Source organism: Salmo salar, chromosome 04 (genome assembly GCF_965601325.2).
Source record: "Salmo salar chromosome 04, fSalSal1, whole genome shotgun sequence".
Classification (NCBI taxonomy): domain Eukaryota; kingdom Metazoa; phylum Chordata; class Actinopteri; order Salmoniformes; family Salmonidae; genus Salmo; species Salmo salar.
Genome location: NC_138294.1, coordinates 79,739,322 through 79,763,059, shown reverse-complemented (window position 1 = coordinate 79,763,059; position 23,738 = coordinate 79,739,322). Strand labels below are relative to the sequence as shown.

Sequence of the window (23,738 nt, the reverse complement as noted above, 5' to 3'; positions counted from 1 at the left end):
AAACAGTGCCGAAGCCTTTGACAGGGGTAAATGGCCTTTCTTGTTATAAAGCCCTTAGCATTCTAGAGGAGGGGGTTAACAGGGATTAATTGCCTGCAGCAGATTTTTTTTTGAATGCAGACCCAATAAAAACACAATACACACAGACACAGACAGACACACACACTTTTTGGGGAGTAACATTTTTGGACCATTGAAAATCTGATTTTCCATAACCCCTAACCCGAGGACAGATCCACTGTGGATTAGTGTTAACCAAGGACAGATCCACTGTGGACTAGTGTTAACCGAGGACAGATCCACTGTGGATTAGTGTTAACCGAGGACAGATCCACTGTGGACTAGTGTTAACCGAGGACAGATCCACTGTGGACTAGTGTTAACCGAGGACAGATCCACTGTGGACTAGTGTTAACCGAGGACAGATCCACTGTGGACTAGTGTTAACCGAGGACAGATCCACTGTGGATTAGTGTTAACCGAGGACAGATCCACTGTGGACTAGTGTTAACCGAGGACAGATCCACTGTGGACTAGTGTTAACCGAGGACAGATCCACTGTGGACTAGTGTTAACCGAGGACAGATCCACTGTGGATTAGTGTTAACCGAGGACAGATCCACTGTGGACTAGTGTTAACCGAGGACAGATCCACTGTGGACTAGTGTTAACCGAGGACAGATCCACTGTGGACTAGTGTTAACCGAGGACAGAGTCACTGTGGACTAGTGTTAACCGAGGACAGATCCACTGTGGACTAGTGTTAACCGAGGACAGAGTCACTGTGGACTAGTGTTAACCGAGGACAGATCCACTGTGGATTAGTGTTAACTGAGGACAGATCCACTGTGGACTAGTGTTAACCAAGGACAGATCCACTGTGGACTAGTGTTAACCGAGGACAGATCCACTGTGGACTAGTGTTAACCGAGCACAGAGTCACTGTGGACTAGTGTTAAAAAAGGACAGATCTACTGTGGACTAGTGTTAACCGAGGACAGATCCACTGTGGATTAGTGTTAACCGAGGACAGATCCACTGTGGACTAGTGTTAACCGAGGACAGATCCACTGTGGACTAGTGTTAACCGAGGACAGATCCACTGTGGACTAGTGTTAACCGAGGACAGATCCACTGTGGATTAGTGTTAACCGAGGACAGATCCACTGTGGACTAGTGTTAACCGAGGACAGAGTCACTGTGGACTAGTGTTAACCGAGGACAGATCCACTGTGGACTAGTGTTAACCGAGGACAGAGTCACTGTGGACTAGTGTTAACCGAGGACAGATCCACTGTGGACTAGTGTTAACCGAGGACAGAGTCACTGTGGACTAGTGTTAACCGAGGACAGATCCACTGTGGATTAGTGTTAACTGAGGACAGATCCACTGTGGACTAGTGTTAACCGAGGACAGATCCACTGTGGACTAGTGTTAACCGAGGACAGATCCACTGTGGACTAGTGTTAACCGAGCACAGAGTCACTGTGGACTAGTGTTAACCAAGGACAGATCTACTGTGGACTAGTGTTAACCGAGGACAGATCCACTGTGGATTAGTGTTAACCGAGGACAGATCCACTGTGGACTAGTGTTAACCGAGGACAGATCCACTGTGGACTAGTGTTAACCGAGGACAGATCCACTGTGGACTAGTGTTAACCGAGGACAGATCCACTGTGGACTAGTGTTAACCGAGGACAGATCCACTGTGGATTAGTGTTAACCGAGGACAGATCCACTGTGGACTAGTGTTAACCGAGGACAGTGTCACTGTGGACTAGTGTTAACCGAGGACAGATCCACTGTGGACTAGTGTTAACCGAGGACATATCCACTGTGGACTAGTGTTAACCTGAGGACAGAGTCACCGTGGACTAATGTTCATCGAGGACAGATCCACTGTGGACTAATGTTAATCGAGGACAGATCCAATGGAAAGATCCAATGCCACTCTTTAGGGTCAATATTAGGTCTTTTACAAAACCACAGGCCGCCAAACAATGTTTAAACATGATTTTCAACTTTTCAATTGAATGTCATTCTGGGTTTTATTCATAAAACTAGGTAGGAGGATGGTGACAGCTAAGTACTTTCAGTGAAATAGCTAAGTAACAGTTGTGCAGTAATGGCCCCATGAGACTTGAAGTACAGTTTTCCTGCCTTGGCTTTTAAGGTACAATGAATGGTATTGATGGGGATCTTATAATGTGTTATGGTATTGGGAATATTGGTTCACATGTCAGCTATAGTAGGACATAGATTTTAGCAAGCTGCATTAAAAATGCACTACTGTAATCACCAGACATAGAAATAAAGCACCAAAAAAAACCTGTTACCACAACAGCAAAAACATTTACAGTACTGAAAAAGAGGATGCAGTAACTAAGATAGTCTTATGGAATGTTGCAATCAGGTGCAATAAATGCTTTGCCTGGCCAGCTCATAGATCTGTAGCTACACAGATAAAATACAATACTTCTACGGGAGCTAATGAATGCAGTTTCATATTGAGACAAAGTGAGATCACTTATCGAGCGTTAGGCTCGGGCAGCTTAGCTTTCCTCGAAGACATGCTTAAGGAGTTTAAAGGTCCAATGCAGCCGTTTTTATCTCAATATCATATCATTTCTGGGTAAATATTAAGTACCTCAATTCAAATGATCAAAAATAAACAAAAATAGCTTCTTAGCAAAGAGTAATTTCTCAAGCAAGAATTTTGCTTGGAGTTTCTGGGAGTGGTCTGATTTGGGAGGGGAAAACTGAAGCGAACTGTTATTGGCAGAGAGGTTTGGAACTCTGGTGATTTCACTAGGCAGGAAAAATCTCAATCCCACCATAACAGGCAGACATTTCAGGCAGTCTTTTCAAACAGTTCTTACACTAAAGGGCATTATCATAATTTTCACAATTTCACAATACTATTCCAACCTCATTGTGTAGAAATATACAGTATATAACACAAGATAATCACGTTATTGACTGCACTGGGCTTCTACTCACTTTTTGTACATTCACTTCTATCTCAAGTGAATGCACAACATAGAGAGGCTGCTGCCTACCTACAGACCTGAAATCATGGATAACTAGTTACTTCAATAATGCCACTTTAATAATGTTTACATATCTTGCATTATTCGTCATATATATATATATTGTATTTTATGTCATCTTTTGCATCTTGCCTATGCTGCTTGGTCATTGCTCATCCATATATTTACATATATATATATATACACTGCTCAAAAAAATAAAGGGAACACTTAAACAACACAATGTAACTCCAAGTCAATCACACTTCTGTGAAATCAAACTGTCCACTTAGGAAGCAACACTGATTGACAATACATTTCACATGCTGTTGTGCAAATTGAATAGACAACAGGTGGAAATTATAGGCAATTAGCAAGACACCCACAATAAAGGAGTGGTTATGCAGGTGGGGACCACAGACCACTTCTCAGTTCCTATGCTTCCTGGCTGATGTTTTGGTCACTTTTGAATGCTGGCGGTGCTTTCACTCTAGTGGTAGCATGAGACGGAGTCTACAACCCACACAAGTGGCTCAGGTAGTGCAGCTCATCCAGGATGGCACATCAATGCGAACTGTGGAAAGAAGGTTTGCTGTGTCTATCAGCGTAGTGTCCAGAGCATGGAGGCGCTACCAGGAGACAGGCCAGTACATCAGGAGACATGGAGGAGGCCGTAGGAGGGCAACAACCCAGCAGCAGGACCGCTACCTCCGCCTTTGTGCAAGGAGGAGCAGGAGAAGCACTGCCAGAGCCTTGCAAAATGACCTCCAGCAGGCCACAAATGTGCATGTGTCTGCTCAAACGGTCAGAAACAGACTCCATGAGGGTGGTATGAGGGCCCGACGTCCACAAGTGGGGGTTGTGCTTACAGCCCAACACCGTGCAGGATGTTTGGCATTTGCCAGAGAACACCAAGATTGGCAAATTCGCCACTGGCGCCCTGTGCTCTTCACAGATGAAAGCAGGTTCACACTGAGCACGTGACAGACGTGACAGAGTCTGGAGACGCCATGGAGAACGTTCTGCTGCCTGCAACATCCTCCAGCATGACCGGTTTGGCGGTGGGTCAGTCATGGTGTGGGGTGGCATTTCTTTGGGGGGCCGCACAGCCCTCCATGTGCTCGCCAGTGGTAGCCTGACTGCCATTAGGTACCGAGATGAGATCCTCAGACCCCTTGTGAGACCATATGCTGGTGCGGTTGGCCCTGGGTTCCTCCTAATGCAAGACAATGCTAGACCTCATGTGGCTGGAGTGGCAGTTCCTGCAAGAGGAAGGCATTGATGCTATGGACTGGCCCGCCCGTTCCCCAGACCTGAATCCAATTGAGCACATCTGGGACATCATGTCTCGCTCCATCCACCAACGCCACGTTGCACCACAGACTGTCCAGGAGTTGGCGGATGCTTTAGTCCAGGTCTGGGAGGAGATCCCTCAGGAGACCATCCACCACCTCATCAGGAGCATGCCCAGGCGTTGTAGGGAGGTCATACAGGCACGTGGAGGCCACACACACTACTGAGCGTCATTTTGACTTGTTTTAAGGACATGACATCAAAGTTGGATCAGCCTATAGTGTGGTTTTCCACTTTAATTTTGAGTGTGACTCCAAATCCAGACCTCCATGGGTTGATAAATTGGATTTCCATTGATTATTTTTGTGTGATTTTGTTGCCGGCACATTCAACTATGTAAAGAAAAATTTATTTAATAAGATTATTTCTTTCATTCAGATCTAGGATGTGTTGTTTAAGTGTTCCCTTTATTTTTTTGAGCAGTATATATATATATATATATCCATTCCTTTACTTAGATTTGTGTGTATCAGGTAGTTGTTGTGGAATTGTTAGATTACTTGTAAGATATTGCTGCACTTTCGGAACTAGAAGCACAAGCATTTCGCTACACTCACAATAACATCTGCTAACCATGTGTATGTGACCACAATTTGATTTGATTTGATATCAAACGTGACAAACATTACAAAATGTCCTTTTTCAAGTAAATTTTTTGGGTTAGTTGCTATGCTAACATGTTAGACAGCAAGCCTACGTTACTAAGCATGCATGAGAACATTCCATTCGATAGCACACTGTGTGTGACTGCTAGCAATAGCCTCAGCCGTTAGTGTAAGTCAGTAACCAACATAGGTGTCAGGGCCTAGCTCTTGTCAAGTAGTAGGATGTCAGACCACTGTGAGATCCATAGAGACTTAGGGAGAGGCTGTGGTCATATGTCACTGGCCTTGGGGCAGTTGTCACCCTCACCGCTCCATGGTGACACTTATGGCAGATGGCAGGGCAGGGGGCCAGACGGTGAGGTGAATACATACAGTCAAAGGGACTCTGATGGGAGACAACAGTAAATGGGGGCTGACAATGCTCAGCTGTCCCGGTCCATGTGACTGTGCATTTCCTCACTGCCATGGTCCATGTGACTGTGCCTTTCCTCACTGTCCCGGTCCATGTGACTGTGCCTTTCCTCACTGCCATGGTCCATGTGACTGTGCCTTTCCTCACTGTCCCGGTCCATGTGACTGTGCCTTTCCTCACTGCCATGGTCCATGTGACTGTGCCTTTCCTCACTGTCCCGGTCCATGTGACTGTGCCTTTCCTCACTGCCATGGTCCATGTGACTGTGCCTTTCCTCACTGTCCCGGTCCATGTGACTGTGCCTTTCCTCACTGTCCCGATCCATGTGACTGTGCCTTTCCTCACTGTCCCGATCCATGTGACTGTGCTTTTCCTCACTGTCCCAGTCCATGTGACTGTACCTTTCCTCACTGTCCCGGTCCATGTGACTGTACCTTTCCTCACTGCCATGGTCCATGTGACTTGTGCCTTTCCTTACTGTCCCTGTCCATGTGAATGTGCTTTTCCTCACTGCCATGGTCCATGTGACTGTGCCTTTCCTCACTGCCATTGTCCATGTGACTGTGCCTTTCCTCACTGTCCCGATCCATGTGACTGTGCCTTTCCTTACTGCCATGGTCCATGTGACTGTGCCTTTCCTCACTGCCATTGTCCATGTGACTGTGCCTTTCCTCACTTCCATGGTCCATGTGACTGTGCCTTTCCTTACTGCCATGGTCCATGTGACTGTGCCTTTCCTCACTGTCCCGATCCATGTGACTGTGCTTTTCCTCACTGTCCCAGTCCATGTGACTGTGCCTTTCCTCACTGGTCTGTGTGACTGTGTGACAGTACACCCTGTCCTGTTTCCTCTGAGGACATAACGGAAGGAAAATAACATTCACTTTCCTCTCAAGCAATAATCGCATGTTCAGTTTGACCTAGTCCAAAGTATTTTTTCAAGAGAGAAATGTTCTTTGTAGAGTATAAACGGATATGATACTTCTTCTCTTGTTATATTTTCTTTCAGTGTTGATGGCCAAGGGTAAGAATAAGAAGAAGAAAATATTGTTTATAGTGAACCTTACTAAAAAGACAGCCCTAATTCATGAGGACACGTCATACTCTTCTGTGCTTACCAGTCTTGATTTCAAGATTAAATAAGCCCAGATTGGCATTTTGGGGTCAGTTAAATATAATGTTTTATATTGCAATCTTAACTGTTCAATTTAACTTTAACTTTGATGTTTTGTCCAAAATTATGTACTTTAACTTCAGTGACGACTCTCGAAATACTGCACTGTGTGCAAGCACCCAACACAGGAATCCCAAAATGATACTAGTGCAATATGTATTTTAAACAATAAATAATCTGTGTAAATCTCTACAGATCCTCTGAAACAGAACACACAAAGCCCACAATTAACACGGCCAAACCAACTAACACGACCGATATACATTTTTAACGACTGCCAGTCCAGAACAATAAGTCCGTCAGTTCAACATTCCTCTCAATGAGGACAATCGTTAATTACATGGCTCTCCTTCTTTCAGACAGGTTTTCTTGCAAAGAAGTTCATAACAATGGTTACCTACTGTGTGACACGAAATTCTAGCTTTAGTTATTAACCAAGCCATGAGGGCACAGAGTGAAATACTCAAAGGTTTCTAGAAAAGGACCCGATGAGTTGATTAAGTTGATTAATTGCTTTGAGATCTCTCCTGGGGTCTTGGTTCCTGGAGCAGGAAATCACTGGAAAATAGGTCTAGAAGCCACCAGTCTGTCAGATTATTACATTGCTAATTACGGACTTGAAAATTCATATTTTTCCTATTACTTGAAAATGCTTGTTATTCTGACTTGAAAATTCTTATTAATTCCTACAAAAACATCCTCTGCATTGTAGAGTATAGAGATACCAACATTACCACTTTATCTAAAACAAGAAACAGAACCCTTCCTTGCTGTTTCCACAGTTCACATAGAGGTAAGGACAACATTGCAACATGGGCTATGTTTGAACATGGGAGTTCTGTAGGTTGACATTGAAGAACAAAAAGCTTTCTCTACCACTAAGCAGGCAAAATGCATAATTTCCTTGAGGCAAAGGCTATGTTGCTAGTAGCCAAGTCAGGGAGACACTGACAGAGTGTCTCTGAAGGCCTCTCTCTCTCTCTCTCTCTCTTCCTCTCTCTCTTCGATATGACATAACCCAGATGTAGTGTGTTAGTCAATTCAGCTCCTCATGCTCAGCCAACGACACCAGGCAGGGATGTTTGTCTGCAGAGTTGTTATAGACAGCCAGACAACTCTGCAGAGCACAGTATAATATGATCATTAACTTCATACCAGGCAATAGTTGTGTTGGGATTTTTCATCAAAAAAAAAAGATCGATATTGAATACATCAACAAAAATGTAAATCTCAAAAAAAGTGTATTCACTCAATGGAATTGGTTTTCTAACGTAACAGATTTTCCAGAAGTCCTCATTGCAGTTATGTGTTTTTGCCATCAAATACCATTTAACGTGGGATAACGCTTACAGAGAACTTACTCAAGCAATACAATAACAATTAACACAAATATCTTTGTTGTATCACACTCTTTCAAAAGGCGTTTTTTTCTAACTGTTTTTTTTTATTTTTTAAACCTGCTTTGTTCCAGGGAAATGTCGTCTACGCTGATGGTGACAGGAGGGTGTACAGTTCTTCACAACAGATTCAGCTGATCAGAGGAACACTTTCTCTGGGTCTGGCAACACTTTCTCTGGGTCTGACTCTCTTCTCCAGGGGAAGGGGGGATGTAGAGTGGGACACAACTCCACTTCCAGACACACTTGTTTGAAGTTGCAGGGGGAGCATCGAAGCCCACAGAAAGAGTGAATCAATGGAGGCATGATAATGAATTATTTCCTTGCTGGAGCGAGAGTTGGAGGGAGATATAAAATAAGACAACATGCTGTGCAGCTAACAGCCGGGGGCCTCTGTGTGTGAATATTGGTGTGACGGTTCCCAAGGACTCCTGGCGCAATTTGATGGTGGAAAAAGAAGGAGATGGCGAGGAGGTTGGAAGAGTAGAGGATTCTGGGTGTTCAGGGGTTAGAGATTTGTCCCGAGCCATTCCGCAGGACACGATGATATGCATCTCTCCGCTTAATTACACAAGAACTATTGAAGGGGTGAAATGAAAAGAGTTGAAATGAAAGAGAACGAGAGATGGGAGGATTATCCTCCAGTAATTATCATAGATATTAGATGGCTGGTAGCACAACGCCTCTCCAGTTAGAGTTCACCTTTTTAATGCTCAAGTGACTCACTGATGATGTTGGAGATATGACATATTAGAATATTACATTAACTTAACTAAGTGTTTTTCTGTCCGATCTTGTATTACATTTCCCCCGGCTGAGCGTCTTCTATTCAAACTCAAGGATTGGACATTAGATTGGAGATTATGAACACTTTGAGTGAACAGTGAGTTCTCATGTAGAAGAAAAGAAAGCCAAACATCCTCTCGGTGAACTCTGCTGGAAGTCCTTTTATTAGACAATTATTTTGGCTGGCAAACATGAATGATCTTCCAACATTTCCCTGTAATTGTTTGATCTGACAGCCAACTGCTGAAACACTAATGCATTACTTTTTTATGTCCTTTCTAGATTTATTTAGCTGTCTGTGTAAACAAGTGGATAATAATTCTGCCAGCCTAACCAGGATATGGATTTTATTTGCATTATATAGCTCTGCAGTATCATTTGACATACAGTTGGATGTTTCTATTGTAAAAAGAAAAAACCCTGTGGTATTTTACAATGTTCAAGATGTTGGATCATATTTTCTGTTTGACATTTTATATTTATTGAAGCCTCCTTCAAGTCTCCCTGTACGGACATCTTTAGTTCCTTTATCCAGACACTCATTGTACCTGTACAATGAAATGTGCCGTTTAGGCTCAGTGTAACAGACAAGTTAATGAGCGTAAACACTTTCCTTCTGTACTGTCCTCCTCTTCTCTTCTCGTCTCGTCTTCTCTATAGGGAGGGCTGCACTGTTAAGTGCCCCACGAAAGAGATTATACCAAGATTACAGAGGCACCTACAGTTGCCATGGAGACTCGCTTTGCTTGTCTCAAGGTGGTATGCAGAACACTCGAATCCTCTGACTTCTCGTCGTTTGCCGTCTGACCGTTGGCAATATTTAAGGGGCTGCCTGTGGAAACTGTAAAACTATGGACGTGTGGAGGAAGAGATGCGGTGACAGGACATTCTCTGTTTCTGTCACACATTATTAAGGGCTAACAGCAAACCAACAGAACGTAATTACCTCAGCGCACAGCTGACACAATGAATGTGCCGGAAACCATAAAAATACTCTATTGGAAATTAGCCGCGAAGGCCGTGGAGTCATCATAATGAGCCTTCAAATAAAACACCAATGTGGAACAGAGAGGAGCTGGAGGAGAGGACAGGAGCCAACCTGGGAGGTTGACAGGTGGAATAGACCTTTAGTATAGTTATCTAAAGTCACTCTCTCCTATGTTTAGCTAACGATATTCCACCACACACTGCAGGCTACAACTTCATGTGTGGATTATTTGTTGGACAATGACATCAAGATTGAGGTTGTCCACAGTTGCAATTTATAATGTACATGTAGGCTGTTTTTCACTAACTGGGAAAGTCAGAAAGAGAAAACTATGAAAAATGTGCTGCGAACGTTCTCCGGTGACGGAGAGAAGCTTTGTCTTTCAACGGGTGGGTTTAATTGACTGTGCCTTTGCTAATGTAGTTATTTTCATCCCTTGGAGAGCTGTGATCTCCTTGTGATAAGCGTACCCTTCTGATGGCCTGTGTAATCTTCCCCTGTGGAGCATATAGATCACACACAGACAGGGGACTGGCGCGTGCCGCTCTGCCTGACCTTCACACAGACAGGGGACTGGCGCGTGCCGCTCTGCCTGACCTTCACACAGACAGGGGACTGGCGCGTGCCGCTCTGCCTGACCTTCACACAGACAGGGGACTGGCGCGTGCCGCTCTGCATGACCTTCACACAGACAGGGGACTGGCGCGTGCCGCTCTGCATGACCTTCACACAGACAGGGGACTGGCGCGTGCCGCTCTGCATGACCTTCACACAGACAGGGGACTGGCGCGTGCCGCTCTGCCTGACCTTCACACAGACAGGGGACTGGCGCGTGCCGCTCTGCCTGACCTTCACACAGACAGGGGACTGGCGCGTGCCGCTCTGCATGACCTTCACACAGACAGGGGACTGGCGCGTGCCGCTCTGCCTGAACTTCACACAGACAGGGGACTGGCGCGTGCCGCTCTGCATGACCTTCACACAGACAGGGGACTGGCGCGTGCCGCTCTGCCTGACCTTCACACAGACAGGGGACTGGCGCGTGCCGCTCTGCCTGACCTTCACACAGACAGGGGACTGGCGCGTGCCGCTCTGCCTGACCTTCACACAGACAGGGGACTGGCGCGTGCCGCTCTGCATGACCTTCACACAGACAGGGGACTGGCGCGTGCCGCTCTGCCTGAACTTCACACAGACAGGGGACTGGCGCGTGCCGCTCTTCCTGACCTTCACACAGACAGGGGACTGGCGCGTGCCGCTCTGCCTGACCTTCACACAGACAGGGGACTGGCGCGTGCCGCTCTGCCTGACCTTCACACAGACAGGGGACTGGCGCGTGCCGCTCTGCCTGACCTTCACACAGACAGGGGACTGGCGCGTGCCGCTCTGCCTGACCTTCACACAGACAGGGGACTGGCGCGTGCCGCTCTGCCTGAACTTCACACAGACAGGGGACTGGCGCGTGCCGCTCTGCCTGACCTTCACACAGACAGGGGACTGGCGCGTGCCGCTCTGCCTGACCTTCACACAGACAGGGGACTGGCGCGTGCCGCTCTTCCTGACCTTCACACAGACAGGGGACTGGCGCGTGCCGCTCTGCCTGACCTTCACACAGACAGGGGACTGGCGCGTGCCGCTCTTCCTGACCTTCACACAGACAGGGGACTGGCGCGTGCCACTCTGCCTGACCTTCACACAGACAGGGGACTGGCGCGTGCCGCTCTGCATGACCTTCACACAGACAGGGGACTGGCGCGTGCCGCTCTGCCTGACCTTCACACAGACAGGGGACTGGCGCGTGCCGCTCTGCATGACCTTCACACAGACAGGGGACTGGCGCGTGCCGCTCTGCCTGACCTTCACACAGACAGGGGACTGGCGCGTGCCGCTCTGCATGACCTTCACACAGACAGGGGACTGGCGCGTGCCGCTCTGCCTGACCTTCACACAGACAGGGGACTGGCGCGTGCCGCTCTGCATGACCTTCACACAGACAGGGGACTGGCGCGTGCCGCTCTGCCTGACCTTCACACAGACAGGGGACTGGCGCGTGCCGCTCTGCATGACCTTCACACAGACAGGGGACTGGCGCGTGCCGCTCTGCCTGACCTTCACACAGACAGGGGACTGGCGCGTGCCGCTCTGCATGACCTTCACACAGACAGGGGACTGGCGCGTGCCGCTCTGCCTGACCTTCACACAGACAGGGGACTGGCGCGTGCCGCTCTTCCTGACCTTCACACAGACAGGGGACTGGCGCGTGCCGCTCTTCCTGACCTTCACACAGACAGGGGACTGGCGCGTGCCGCTCTTCCTGACCTTCACACAGACAGGGGACTGGCGCGTGACGCTCTTCCTGACTTTCACACAGACAGGGGACTGGCGCGTGCCGCTCTTCCTGACCTTCACACAGACAGGGGACTGGCGCCTGACGCTCTTCCTGACCTTCACACAGACAGGGGACTGGCGCATGCCGCTCTATCTGACATTCACACAGACAGGGGACTGGCGCGTGCCGCTCTTCCTGATCTTCACACAGACAGGGGACTGGCGCGTGCCGCTCTTCCTGACCTTCACACAGACAGGGGACTGGCGCGTGCCGCTCTTCCTGACCTTCACACAGACAGGGGACTGGCGCGTGCCGCTCTTCCTGACCTTCACACAGACAGGGTCATTCCTCCCCACTGCAAACCCTGCCCCTCAAGCACATTCCATTACACACACACACACACACACACACACACACACACACACACACACACACACACACACACACACACACACACACACACACACACACACACACACACACACTCTTTCCAACCAATTACACTTGTCTCCCCTTCTTTTCTGTATTTTTCCTCTCTCCTCCTCCCCCTGACCCCGTCTCCTCCTCCCCCTGACCCCTGTCTCCTCCTCCCCCTGACCCTTCTCTCCTCCTCCCCCTGACCCCTGTCTCCTCCTCCCCCTGACCCCTGTCTCCTCCTCCCCCTGACCCCTGTCTCCTCCTCCCCCTGACCCCTGTCTCCTCCTCCCCCTGACCCCTGCCGACTCCACCCTCTGACCCCTGTCTCACCCCCTCCCCCTCTCTCCTCCCCCTGACGTCTGTCTCCTCCTCCCCCTGACGTCTGTCTCCTCCTCCCCCTGACCCTTCTCTCCTCCTCCCCCTGACCCCTGTCTCCTCCTCCCCCTGACCCCTGTCTCCTCCTCCCCCTGACCCCTGCCGACTCCACCCTCTGACCCCTGTCTCACCCCCTCCCCCTCTCTCCTCCCCCTGACCCCTGTCTCCTCCTCCCCCTGACCTCTGTCTCCTCCTCCTCCTGATTCCTCCCTCCCCCTCCCCCTGACCCTTCTCTCCTACCCCGACCCCTCTCTCCTCCTCCCCTGACCCGTCTCCTCCTTCCCCTCCCCCTGACCCCTCTCTCCTCTCCCCGACCCTTCTCTCCTCTTCCCCCTGACCCCGTCTCCTCCTCCCCATGACCCCTCTCTCCTCCTCCCCCTGACCCCTCTCTTCCCCTCCCCCTGAACCCTCTCTCCTCCTCCTCCTGACCCCTCTCTCCTCCTCCTCCTGACCCCTCTCTCCTCCCCCCGACCCTTCTCTCCTCCTCCCCCTGACCCCGTCTCCTCCTCCCCCTCCCCCTGAACCCTCTCTTCTCCTCCCCCTGACCCCTCTCTCCTCCTCCCCATGACCCCTCTCTCCTCCTCCCCCTGACCCCTCTCTCCCACTCCCCCTGAACCCTCTCTTCTCCTCCACCTGACCCCTCTCTCCTCCTCCCCATGACCCCTCTCTCCTCCTCCCCCTGACCCCTCTCTTCCCCTCCCCCTGAACCCTCTCTCCTCCTCCTCCTGACCCCTCTCTCCTCCTCCTCCTGACTCTTATCTTCTCCTCCCCCTGAACCCAGTCTCCTCCTCCTCCTCCCACTGACCCCTCTCTCCTCCTCCTCCTCCTGACCCCTCTCTCCAACTCCTCCTGACCCCTCTCTCCTCCTCCTCCTGACCCCTCTCTCCTCCTCCCCCTGACCCCGCTCTCCTCCTCCTCCTGACCCCTCTCTCCTCCTCCCCCTGACCCCTCTCTCCCCCTCCCCAGAACCCTCTCTCCTCCTCCCCCTGAACCCTCTCTCCCCCTCCCCCAGAACCCTCTCTCCCCCTCCCCCAGAACCCTCTCTCCTCCTCCCCCTGAACCCTCTCTCCCCCTCCCCCTGACCCCTCTCTCCCCCTCCCCCAGAACCCTCTCTCCTCCTCCCCCTGAACCCTCTCTCCCTCTCTCCCCCTCCCCCAGAACCCTCTCTCCTCCTCCCCCTTGACCCCGCTCTCCTCCTCCTCCTGACACCTCTCTCCTCCTCCCCCTGACCCCTATCTCCCCTATCTCCTCCACCACACTCTATTTCAGCCACTTGATTAATTGAGCAGATCTGCTCACGGTGCCAGCCAGCGCAGCTCGGCATGTCCTTATAATTCCATTACTAACGGCAACCATGAAAAACAAATAGACTCCCAGCGAAGGGAGCTCTGGGCACAATGCCTCTAACTCCAGCATTCCCTCTCCTCCCTCGTATTGCATCGTACTTCCTCTCCTCTCCTTTCCTCTCCTCTCCTTTCCTCTACTCCCTTCTCTTCTCCGGCCGTGACCCCACTCTCCGAGGAAGTCTCAGGAGGAGTAGGGATATGCCAAAAAACCATCTAATAAATACAGGTGTGAAATAGGACAAATATAAGCACCACCCACAATACAGAAATACTGCACGCACATACAGTGTGTAAGAGTCAGTGTACATTTATCTCAGCTCCACCACAGGCACTGCGGCAGAGATGACAGCTATTCGACGGCCATCACTTATTCTGCTTTGTAAAGCAGAGTCAAGCTCTCCAACTTTCCATCATTTATGAATGCTACTATTTGTTAAATACTCATTGGACCAAAATTCAAGCAGATATTTTTCTGACTGAAAAATGGTCTGTGATTATAACTGTACAGTTATAGCATGAAGGGAATTGGACATTTATTCAAAACCCTCCTGACAGAACAGGGAAAAGACTAAAGCAACAGGATGATGGTGACAGAAGAAAATAAACAACAATGCTATGCTGAACTGTCAGATGCCTAAGTAGACAAAGTAGATCAATGCAAATACCATCACTTCTTGGGGGGGTTTCTAAAGCCAAATACCATCACTACCTGAGGGGGGTTTCTAAAGCCAAATACCATCACTTCCTGAGGGGTTTTTCTAAAGCCAGATACCATCACTTCCTGAGGGGGGTTTCTAAAGCCAGATACCATCACTTCCTGGGGGGGTTTTCTAAAGCCAGATACCATCACTTCCTGAGGGGTTTTTCTAAAGCCAGATACCATCACTTCCTGAGGGGGGTTTCTAAAGCCAGATACCACCACTTCCTGAGGGGGTTTTCTAAAGCCAGATACCATCACTTCCTGAGGGGGGTTTCTAAAGCCAGATACCATCACTTCCTGAGGGGGGTTTCTAAAGCCAAATGCCATCACTTCCTGAGGGGGGTTTCTAAAGCCAAATGCCATCACTTCCTGAGGGGGGTTTCTAAAGCCAAATACCATCACTTCCTGAGGGGTTTTTCTAAAGCCAGATATCATCACTTCCTGAGGGGTTTTTCTAAAGCCAGATACCATCACTTCCTGAGGGGGGTTTCTAAAGCCAGATACCACCACTTTCTGAGGGGGTTTTCTAAAGCCAGATACCATCACTTCCTGAGGGGGGTTTCTAAAGCCAGATACCATCACTTCCTGAGGGGGGTTTCTAAAGCCAAATGCCATCACTTCCTGAGGGGGGTTTCTAAAGCCAAATACCATCACTTCCTGAGGGGTTTTTCTAAAGCCAGATACCATCACTTCCTGAGGGGGGTTTCTAAAGCCAGATACCATCACTTCCTGAGGGGGGTTTCTAAAGCCAAAAGCCATCACTTCCTGAGGGGGGGTTTCTAAAGCCAAATACCATCACTTCCTCAGGGGAGTTTCTAAAGCCAAATACCGTCACTTCTTGAGGGGGGTTTCTGAAGCCAAATACCATCACTTCCTGAGGGGGTTTCTAAAGCCAAATACCGTCACTTCTTGAGGGGGTTTTCTAAAGCCAAATACCATCACTTCCTGATTGGGGTTTCTAAAGCCAAATACCATCACTTCCTCAGGGGAGTTTCTAAAGCCAAACTGAACTCCAACTTTGGAATGAAATTTGTCTGCCTGCTATGGAACAGAACCCTCACCCTCCACAACAGCATCTGCAGAAGGGCGCTCTTACCAGTGAATGTTGTTGCTCAGTATATCTACCAAGCATGGCATCCACAGGGAGAGCTTGTGTGGAAACACCTGAGCTAACCTGGCATCTCGACTTCATTTCCCTTTCACAAGGGAGATCAACTCATCGCAGGAATATCCATCCATAGAATATAAACCATAACACAAGATGAGCATCTTCTTAACAAATAGTCCCACTCCTTGTTTAGTCTTATGTAGCACATCAGCCTTGGAACAATGTCTGATCAATGACATGTTTTATTAGTCCCAACCCTCTCCTTCATCCCCTTGTTAAACATCAGTTATACCCTCCTCCAAACAGACCCACCGCCAGCCATGCTCACAGCCCATCTGGAGGCTGAAAGCAAAGTAACGGTATAATGACAACAATGATTACACTAAAACCCAATTATTACTACTGTATGGTTAATGACTGTTGAGGCTTAATGGACCTGTGTTTTTTGCGAAAGCCTTCAAAATTGTCCCACGCCATCTACTGCTAACGGCCTGATTATCGGCTTTGTCCAATTGGGTGGACCGTCCATTTCGATCTGGGCTATCCATTTTGGGGCTCGGATCGCATATCTTGTTTCTAATCACACTGGCTGAAATGTATGGGGGAGAGAGGGGGGGTTGGTGGTGTAGAGATGGCCTCTCAGAGGTAACGCAACTCCAGTCATAGGGTGGTTTTGTCATCTCTGTTACAGCCCAAATCCAAACTGCCATTATTGTCTGTGTGATTAGGCTTTATTAGTCCTGATGACCAGGTGCTCTCAGCCACGGCTCAGCACAGCTCAGAGGCCCATAATGAGGCCTGGCTTGCCGAACAGGGCAGAGGATTGGCAGATTGTTGCGTAGCCTGAGCCAGGTTTATCTGGTCTGATCCGGTCTTATCCTGATGAGGTGGCCTGAGAGAGGGGGAAAGAGAAAGAGAGAGAAAGAGAGCGCGATAGAGATAGATTGAGAGGGAGGGAAAAGGGGATTTAAAGCTGGGCTTACGAAAAGCAGTGTAGAACTCGTGCAGAGTGAGGTGTCCGTCGTTGTTGTAATCATCGTAGCGGAGCAGGTCCTGCATGGTGCACTCCAGCAGACTGTCCTCCAGGTGCTCCTTCATAGAGATCTGGACAGGAGGATGGAAACCATAGAATTACAATGATTATATTCCATGATTCACATTCTAGTTCTGGATATAAACCATGGGACCAAGTCGCATATAACAACTGTCTTCCTTTATTCCCTTAGCGGTCTTCCTTCTTCTCTTAACCTTTATTTTAGCCTTGTTCTATGTTTAATTCCTTTGGGAAAAGAACAGGTGCAAACTATGCACTTGGTGAGTCTTAAATCTGGCCCCATTCTGTACCATCTATAGAGGGAGGAAGAACCAGTGTGCAGAGCAAGTGAAATACTGCTTTACACACTGAGAGAACTGATGATGACATTTAGTGACATTTCTTTCTATTTCTTTCATTTCTCTGATCTTGGATGGATATCTTGCTAAAACAGAATTTATAAATGTTAAAAATTGAAATGTCTCTTGGCTATGTGTCAAGATTAATAACTGCCAACCATGATTTGATCAGATCTTAAATCAGATCTTTAAAAATGCTGAGATGCGAGAAATAGTTCTTAATGTATTCCACGTCGATCCTGTCTCCTCAAAGTATAAAAGTGAAAAGGATGTGTCCCAAATGGCACTCTGTTCCCTACATAGATCAAAAGTATTGCACTATTGTTTAGGGAATCGGGTGCCAATTGGAAGGCAGACAGTCTTTTTTTTGTTTAATGGGACATAAAGTTATTTTTTAAATAGATCACAAACCTACACATCACTTTAGTATAGAAAGTCAAACATTTAATAATACCATCCTAATTTTCCAATTCAATTTGATAATTAGCAGTGGCTCACCCACATGTTAAAGCAAAGCTGTTATTCTAAGCTTTTCCGTTTTGTTCAATATAGTATATACAGTGCATTCGGAAAGTATTCAGACCCCTTGACTGTTTTCACATTTTGTTACGTTGTAGCCTTATTCTAAAAATGATTAAAAAAACATTTTCTCTCATCAATCTACACACAATACCTTATAATGACTAAGTGAAAACAGGTTTTTAGAAATGTTTGCAAATTTATTAAATATAAAAAACAGCAATACCTTATTTACATAAGTTATTTACATAACCCTTTGCTATGAGACTCAAAATTGAGCTCAGGTGCATCCTGTTTCAATTGACCATCCTTGAGATGTTTCTACAACTTGATTGGAGTCCACCTGTGGTAAATTCAATTGATTGGACATGATTTGGAAAGGCCCACAGTTGGTCCCACAGTTGACAGTGCATGTCAGAGCAAAAACCAAGCAATGAGGTTGAAGGAATTGTCCGTAGAGTTCCAAGACAGGATTGTGTAAAGGCACAGATCTGGGGAAGGGTACCAAAAATGTTTGCAGCATTGAAGGTCCCCAAGAACACAGTGGCCTCCATCATTCTTAAATGGAAGAGGTGTGTAACCAAAAAGACTCTTCCTAGAGCTGGCCGCCTGGCCAAACTGAGAAATCGGGGGAGAAGGGACTTGGTCAGGGATGTGACCAAGAATCTGATGGGCTCTCTGACACACCTTCAGAGTTCCTCTGTTGAGATGGGAGAACCTTCCAGAAGGCCAACCATCTCTGCAGCACTCCACTAATCAGGCCTTTAGAGTAGAGTGCCCAGACGGAAGCCACTCCTCACTAAAAGGCACATGACAGCCCGCTTGGAGGTTGCTAAAAGGCACCTAAAGGACTCTTAGACCATGAGAAATGAGATTCTCTGGTCTGATGAAACCAAGATTGAACTCTTTGGACTGAATGCCAAGTGTCACGTCTGGAGGAAACCTGGCACCATCCCTATGGTGAAGCATGGTGGTGGCAGCATCATGCTGTGGGCATGTTTTTCAGCGCCAGGGACTGGGAGACTAGTCAGGATCAAGGGAAAGATGAACGGAGCAAAGTACAGAGAGATCCTTGATGAAAACCTGCTCCAGAGCGCTCAGGACCTCAGACTGGGGCAAAGGTTAATCTTCCAACAGGACAACGACCCTAAGCACACAGCCAAGACAATGCAGGAGTGGCTTTGGGACACGTCTCTGAATGTCCTTGAGTGGCCCAGAGCCCTGACTTGAACCTGATCTAACATTTTTGGAGAAACCTGAAAATAGCTGTGCAGAAACACTCCCCATCCAACCTGACAGAGCTTGAGAGGATCTGCAGAGAAGAATGGGAGAAACTCCCCAAATATAGGAGTGCCAAGCTTGTAGTGTCATATTCAAGAAAGATCGAGGCTGTAATCGCTGCCAAAGGTACTTCAAGAAACTACTGAGTAAAGGGTCTAAATACTTATGTAAATGTGATATTTCGGTTTTGTATTTTTAATAAGTTAGCAAAAATGTCAAAAAACATGTTTTTGCTTTGTAATTATGGGGTATTGTGTGTAGATTGATGGGGGGAAAAAAGAATTTAATAAATTTTAGAATAAAGCTGTAACGTAACAAAATGTGGAAAAAGGGAAGGGGTCTGAATACTTTCCGAATGCACTGCAGGCTATGATCACCTACAGATCACCTACTCATTGGTCTAAAACATTTCCACAGGTCACAATTTTAATTCAATTTTAATTATACCATTATCATTTTGTAATTAATTTTGAACGATAGCATTGTGTTGAGCGAGAACAAGAGGTTCACCCTAACCTTTCTCAAAGAAAGGTAATTAACCAACTCTAACTACGTTTTGTTTCATTAAGTAGGCTGAACTGGTCCCATTGGGCCCTGGTCAAAAGTAGTGCACTATATAGGGAATAGTAGAAGTACTATTCACCCATGGGTGGAGATTCATCCAAAAACACCAGTCAGTGTGGCCCTGATGATTATACCCACCGTAATCTAATTCTCTGAGAAGTACACACCTGTGCCAACTCGTCACTGCCCAGACGGCCGTCCCGGTCCACGTCCAGGTACTTAAACATGGTGTCCACCAGGGCTCTTTTCTGGTCCATGTCTCTCAACGTGTTCTTGTCCCCGCCGTTTAGGCCTTTAGGCTGCATATCCAGCAGCATACTCTTCAGCTTGTTGTAGTCTGCCATGGTGCACGTGTCCCCTATAAAAACACAACACAGACTTTCAATTAACCTCATTAGGTTACAATGACCTTACTGCTGCAGGACTAATTGACTTTGGAGGATGGTTAAGTGTGTAAGAGTGAGTGTATTAAATGTGTGTGTGTGTGTGTGTGTGTGTGTGTGTGTGTGTGTGTGTGTGTGTGTGTGTGTGTGTGTGTGCTTTTGCATGAGTTGCAGTGTGCCTGTGTATCTGCTTGCATAATATGTTTGACAGTGTTTCCGCGCAGGGGGTCCAATTAATTATATTTAATCTTCCAATCCACATGAAAACAAAAGGTAAACAGTCTCATTGACATACTTTCGATAGTTTTGTCCTATTTCACTTGCTGAGGGATTAACACCCATGTTTCAAACACAGCATCAAATCCTGCCTGGTTTGTTTCCTAGCCCCCTGATGAATATGTACAGAGGAATAGAGGAGTCTAGATTAATCAAGTGAAGCTGAGAGTGTGTTTATTCCTTACTTAAAGTTATGCAAACACAGGCCACCCACTGCGTGCCTCTTTAGGACTTAATATGAATGGAGAGCATCGCTCCGCTCCCCCTTCCCTCCTCTTCCCTCCATCAACTTAGTCCTTCCCTCCTCCAACTCAGCTGCCTGTGATAGTTGACAGGAGGTTGGAGGGGTGCCTGTGTATCTCTGCCAAGTGATGAGCGCACAAAATATTAAAAGCTCGTTGATATGAAGTCATTAGAAAATGTCCCCTGATCGCTGCAAAGAGCCATATCCTTTCCGGCGAGGACCAGAGATGAATTGCAATGCCTAATTCAGATTATAAACTGGGTGGTTCGAGCCCTGAATGCTGATTGGCTGACATCCGTGGTATATCAGACCATATACCACGGGTATGACAAAACTTATTTTTACTGCTCTATTTACATTGGTAATCAGTTTATAATAGCAATAAGGCACCTCAGGGGTTTGTGATTCATGGCCAATATACCATGGCTAAGGGTTGTGTCAAGGCACTCCGCGTTGTCTAAGAACAGCCCTTAGCCGTGGTATATTGCCATATACCAAACCCCCTCTGGCCTTATCGCTTAAGTAGACTTCAACATCAATTAATGACGTCCAGCCTGCAGACCCCCTGGTTCCCCCACAGCAGTACTGATTCCCCAACATCATATCTGTTAACCTTCCTGTCACTCCTACAAGCTCATCCAGAGTTCTGTTAAAGGGACAATCAGCAGTTGCTACATCCATTTTTGGACTTATAAATTAATGATATGCACACATTGATTCTTGAAGAATATAACTTATAAATGCCTCATGAGCTTAGTTCAACTGTCGTACCCTATCAGAACCTAAAATATAAGCTTGTTTTACTTCAATGTTTGTAAACAAAGTAAATATAAACAAACACTATATATCCTCAAAACATGGTTAAAACTATACTTTTTATATCATTGATGGACAGTCCTTGCATCCATAGTTCTGTCTATGAATTTGAGAGTGATTACATTTCTCCAGCTCATCCGGCAGTTTTTACCGGCAACTGCCAATTGCCGCTTTAAGGCTCTAGAAGGAAGAAATGTCTCCTACATTGCTTTTTGGTGACACACAGAGGCCTGATTACTAGAGAACACAAACCAGACCTTTACGGGCACTATTTTGCCTACCCTGTATTGTCTGTTAGAGTGAAACTTGTACCGTTGAAAAGACCCGCCGCTGGCACTGCTCTGGTGCTATCCATTAGCATGACATGGGGTCATTTCAATGCACCAGCCCTTTCTCTTCTCCTGCATTCAGTGGCTGATCAATCATTGATGAACCTGCCACGAAGATGGGGAGGGATTCTATTTTCAAGTTTTCAAATCCGGTAATGAAGTACATCTATCAAGGTGGCGGTGTGAGGAGAAAGGTCAATGGTGATATGGGATAAGTTGTTTTGACACTCCATTAATCCACGATCCTCAATTATCTCCTCGCTTTTTTCGGGGAATAGATCTCATGACCTTTCACAGACACCCGGCCATCCGCAGCGGTCCACGGCATGCAAGCGGCAATCACGTCAAGGTCTCGGCTAAATCCCTGTTCAACGTTACTCCTTCTAGGGGGATGGAGTGTGCCACGGATCAGACACCAGGGATCATCACATAGTCAGTCATCATCGCTGCTTTCAAAGGAAATGAAAATCAAGGACTGAAAACCAGCGATTTACATTGTTTTCTTTATCCATTTGTTGAGATAAATGTCCTTATTTTCCCCAGTGATGCTCAGTGATGTCCCATGCATGTCCTAGCAATAAGTATTTCTCATTCTGCTGAACCCAGCAGCTAAGGAATCAGACTATCTTACAGTATATCCTCCTGTCGCTGAAGTTGTGCTGTACTTGGGGCTGAAATTCACTTTACTGCCTGTTTGAAATGTTAGCTGCTTAAGTGAGCGATCCGAATCTGATGTCCATGTCCGGGAGACAACACCCAGTGCAATTCTGCTGTTCAACCGAGAACAACCTCAGAGCTCCCTTTTTCTAAATGTCAGGAAGAAGAAGAAACTAGCCACCATGCTGCTACAGGGACAATGTGTGAACTGGTCAACTACATTTACAACGATAAATTAGAATATATAGCGCAGATACACTGAACAAAAGAAGAGAGTATCTAATCGAACTATTAAAAATGACAAAAATATTATAATTCAATTGAAAGAGTAGGTGTCTGAAGGCCTCCTTATATCTGTTCTGATTCGGAAGTATCAGACACAAGTGAGCAAAAGCATATTCTAATACATCAGCTGATGGAACCTTACTACAATGCTTCAAGGGCGTGAGTAGTGCTCCTGTTTGATTTATGATAGCTTGACCTCCATGGGCTGAGATGATTGGGTTATTTATCGCCATGCCGTCTGTGTCCTGCTAATGCAGAAAGATTGACTTCCCTCTTGGGTAATTATGGAGATGATAGATACTTTCCTCACTCCACTTGAGCGACATCAGGTCAGAAGTCATCGTCTTCGTCCCAAATAGCATCCTATTCCTTGTGTGGTGCGACACTTTTGACCAGAGTTCTATGGGCCCTGGTCAAAAGTAGTCCACTAAATAGGGAATAGGGTGCCATTTGGGATGCAGACGGTGAATCAATGCCTGGTCAGGGGTCCTTTGAGAGTTATATGTTGCATGGACATTGCCCTTATTGAGACATGAGTCAATTAAATATTTGCCTGTTTAATTTAGACATAAGTTCTCACAGTGACAGCCTGTAACTATGGCCCAAAGCCAACTAAAGTAGCCCGCGATGCAGCATCTAACGGCAGCCACATACTGTACTGTAATAGAGAAACCTTCTGTCTCAGTCTGCCAGGGTAAATAAAGTACATGTAGTCAAAAGACAAATCAACAACACAGAGACCACTTAAAAACCCCATCTCTCTTTTCAACCCAAATCAACAAACACATGATCTATGCTGTCACAAATCAGGAAGAATGTGACTGTAGTGAAACGGGAATGTTTGCCGTAAGAGCTCTGCCAAGGGAAAACTATAGCTTTTGTTTTGTGGAAATTGTGACAACAATCTGTGTTTATTACAAGAACAAGCCAGAAGGAATGGCAAGCTACATAAGAGAAACAATCAATGTT

At 47.0% G+C, this 23,738-nt stretch overlaps 1 protein-coding gene across 1 annotated transcript in view; it reads right to left on the bottom strand.

Moving 5' to 3' along the window:
- Positions 1–23,738, bottom strand: part of LOC106603823 (follistatin-related protein 4) — a 271,754-nt gene that overhangs the window by 71,456 nt on the left and 176,560 nt on the right. Inside the window, exons 5-6 of the mRNA XM_014197993.3 lie at positions 19,947–20,137; positions 17,007–17,127 (exon numbers count right to left, since the gene is read on the bottom strand). Coding sequence (XP_014053468.1) covers positions 17,007–17,127; positions 19,947–20,137 — 312 coding nt within the window. The remainder of the gene's footprint in view (positions 1–17,006; positions 17,128–19,946; positions 20,138–23,738) is intronic.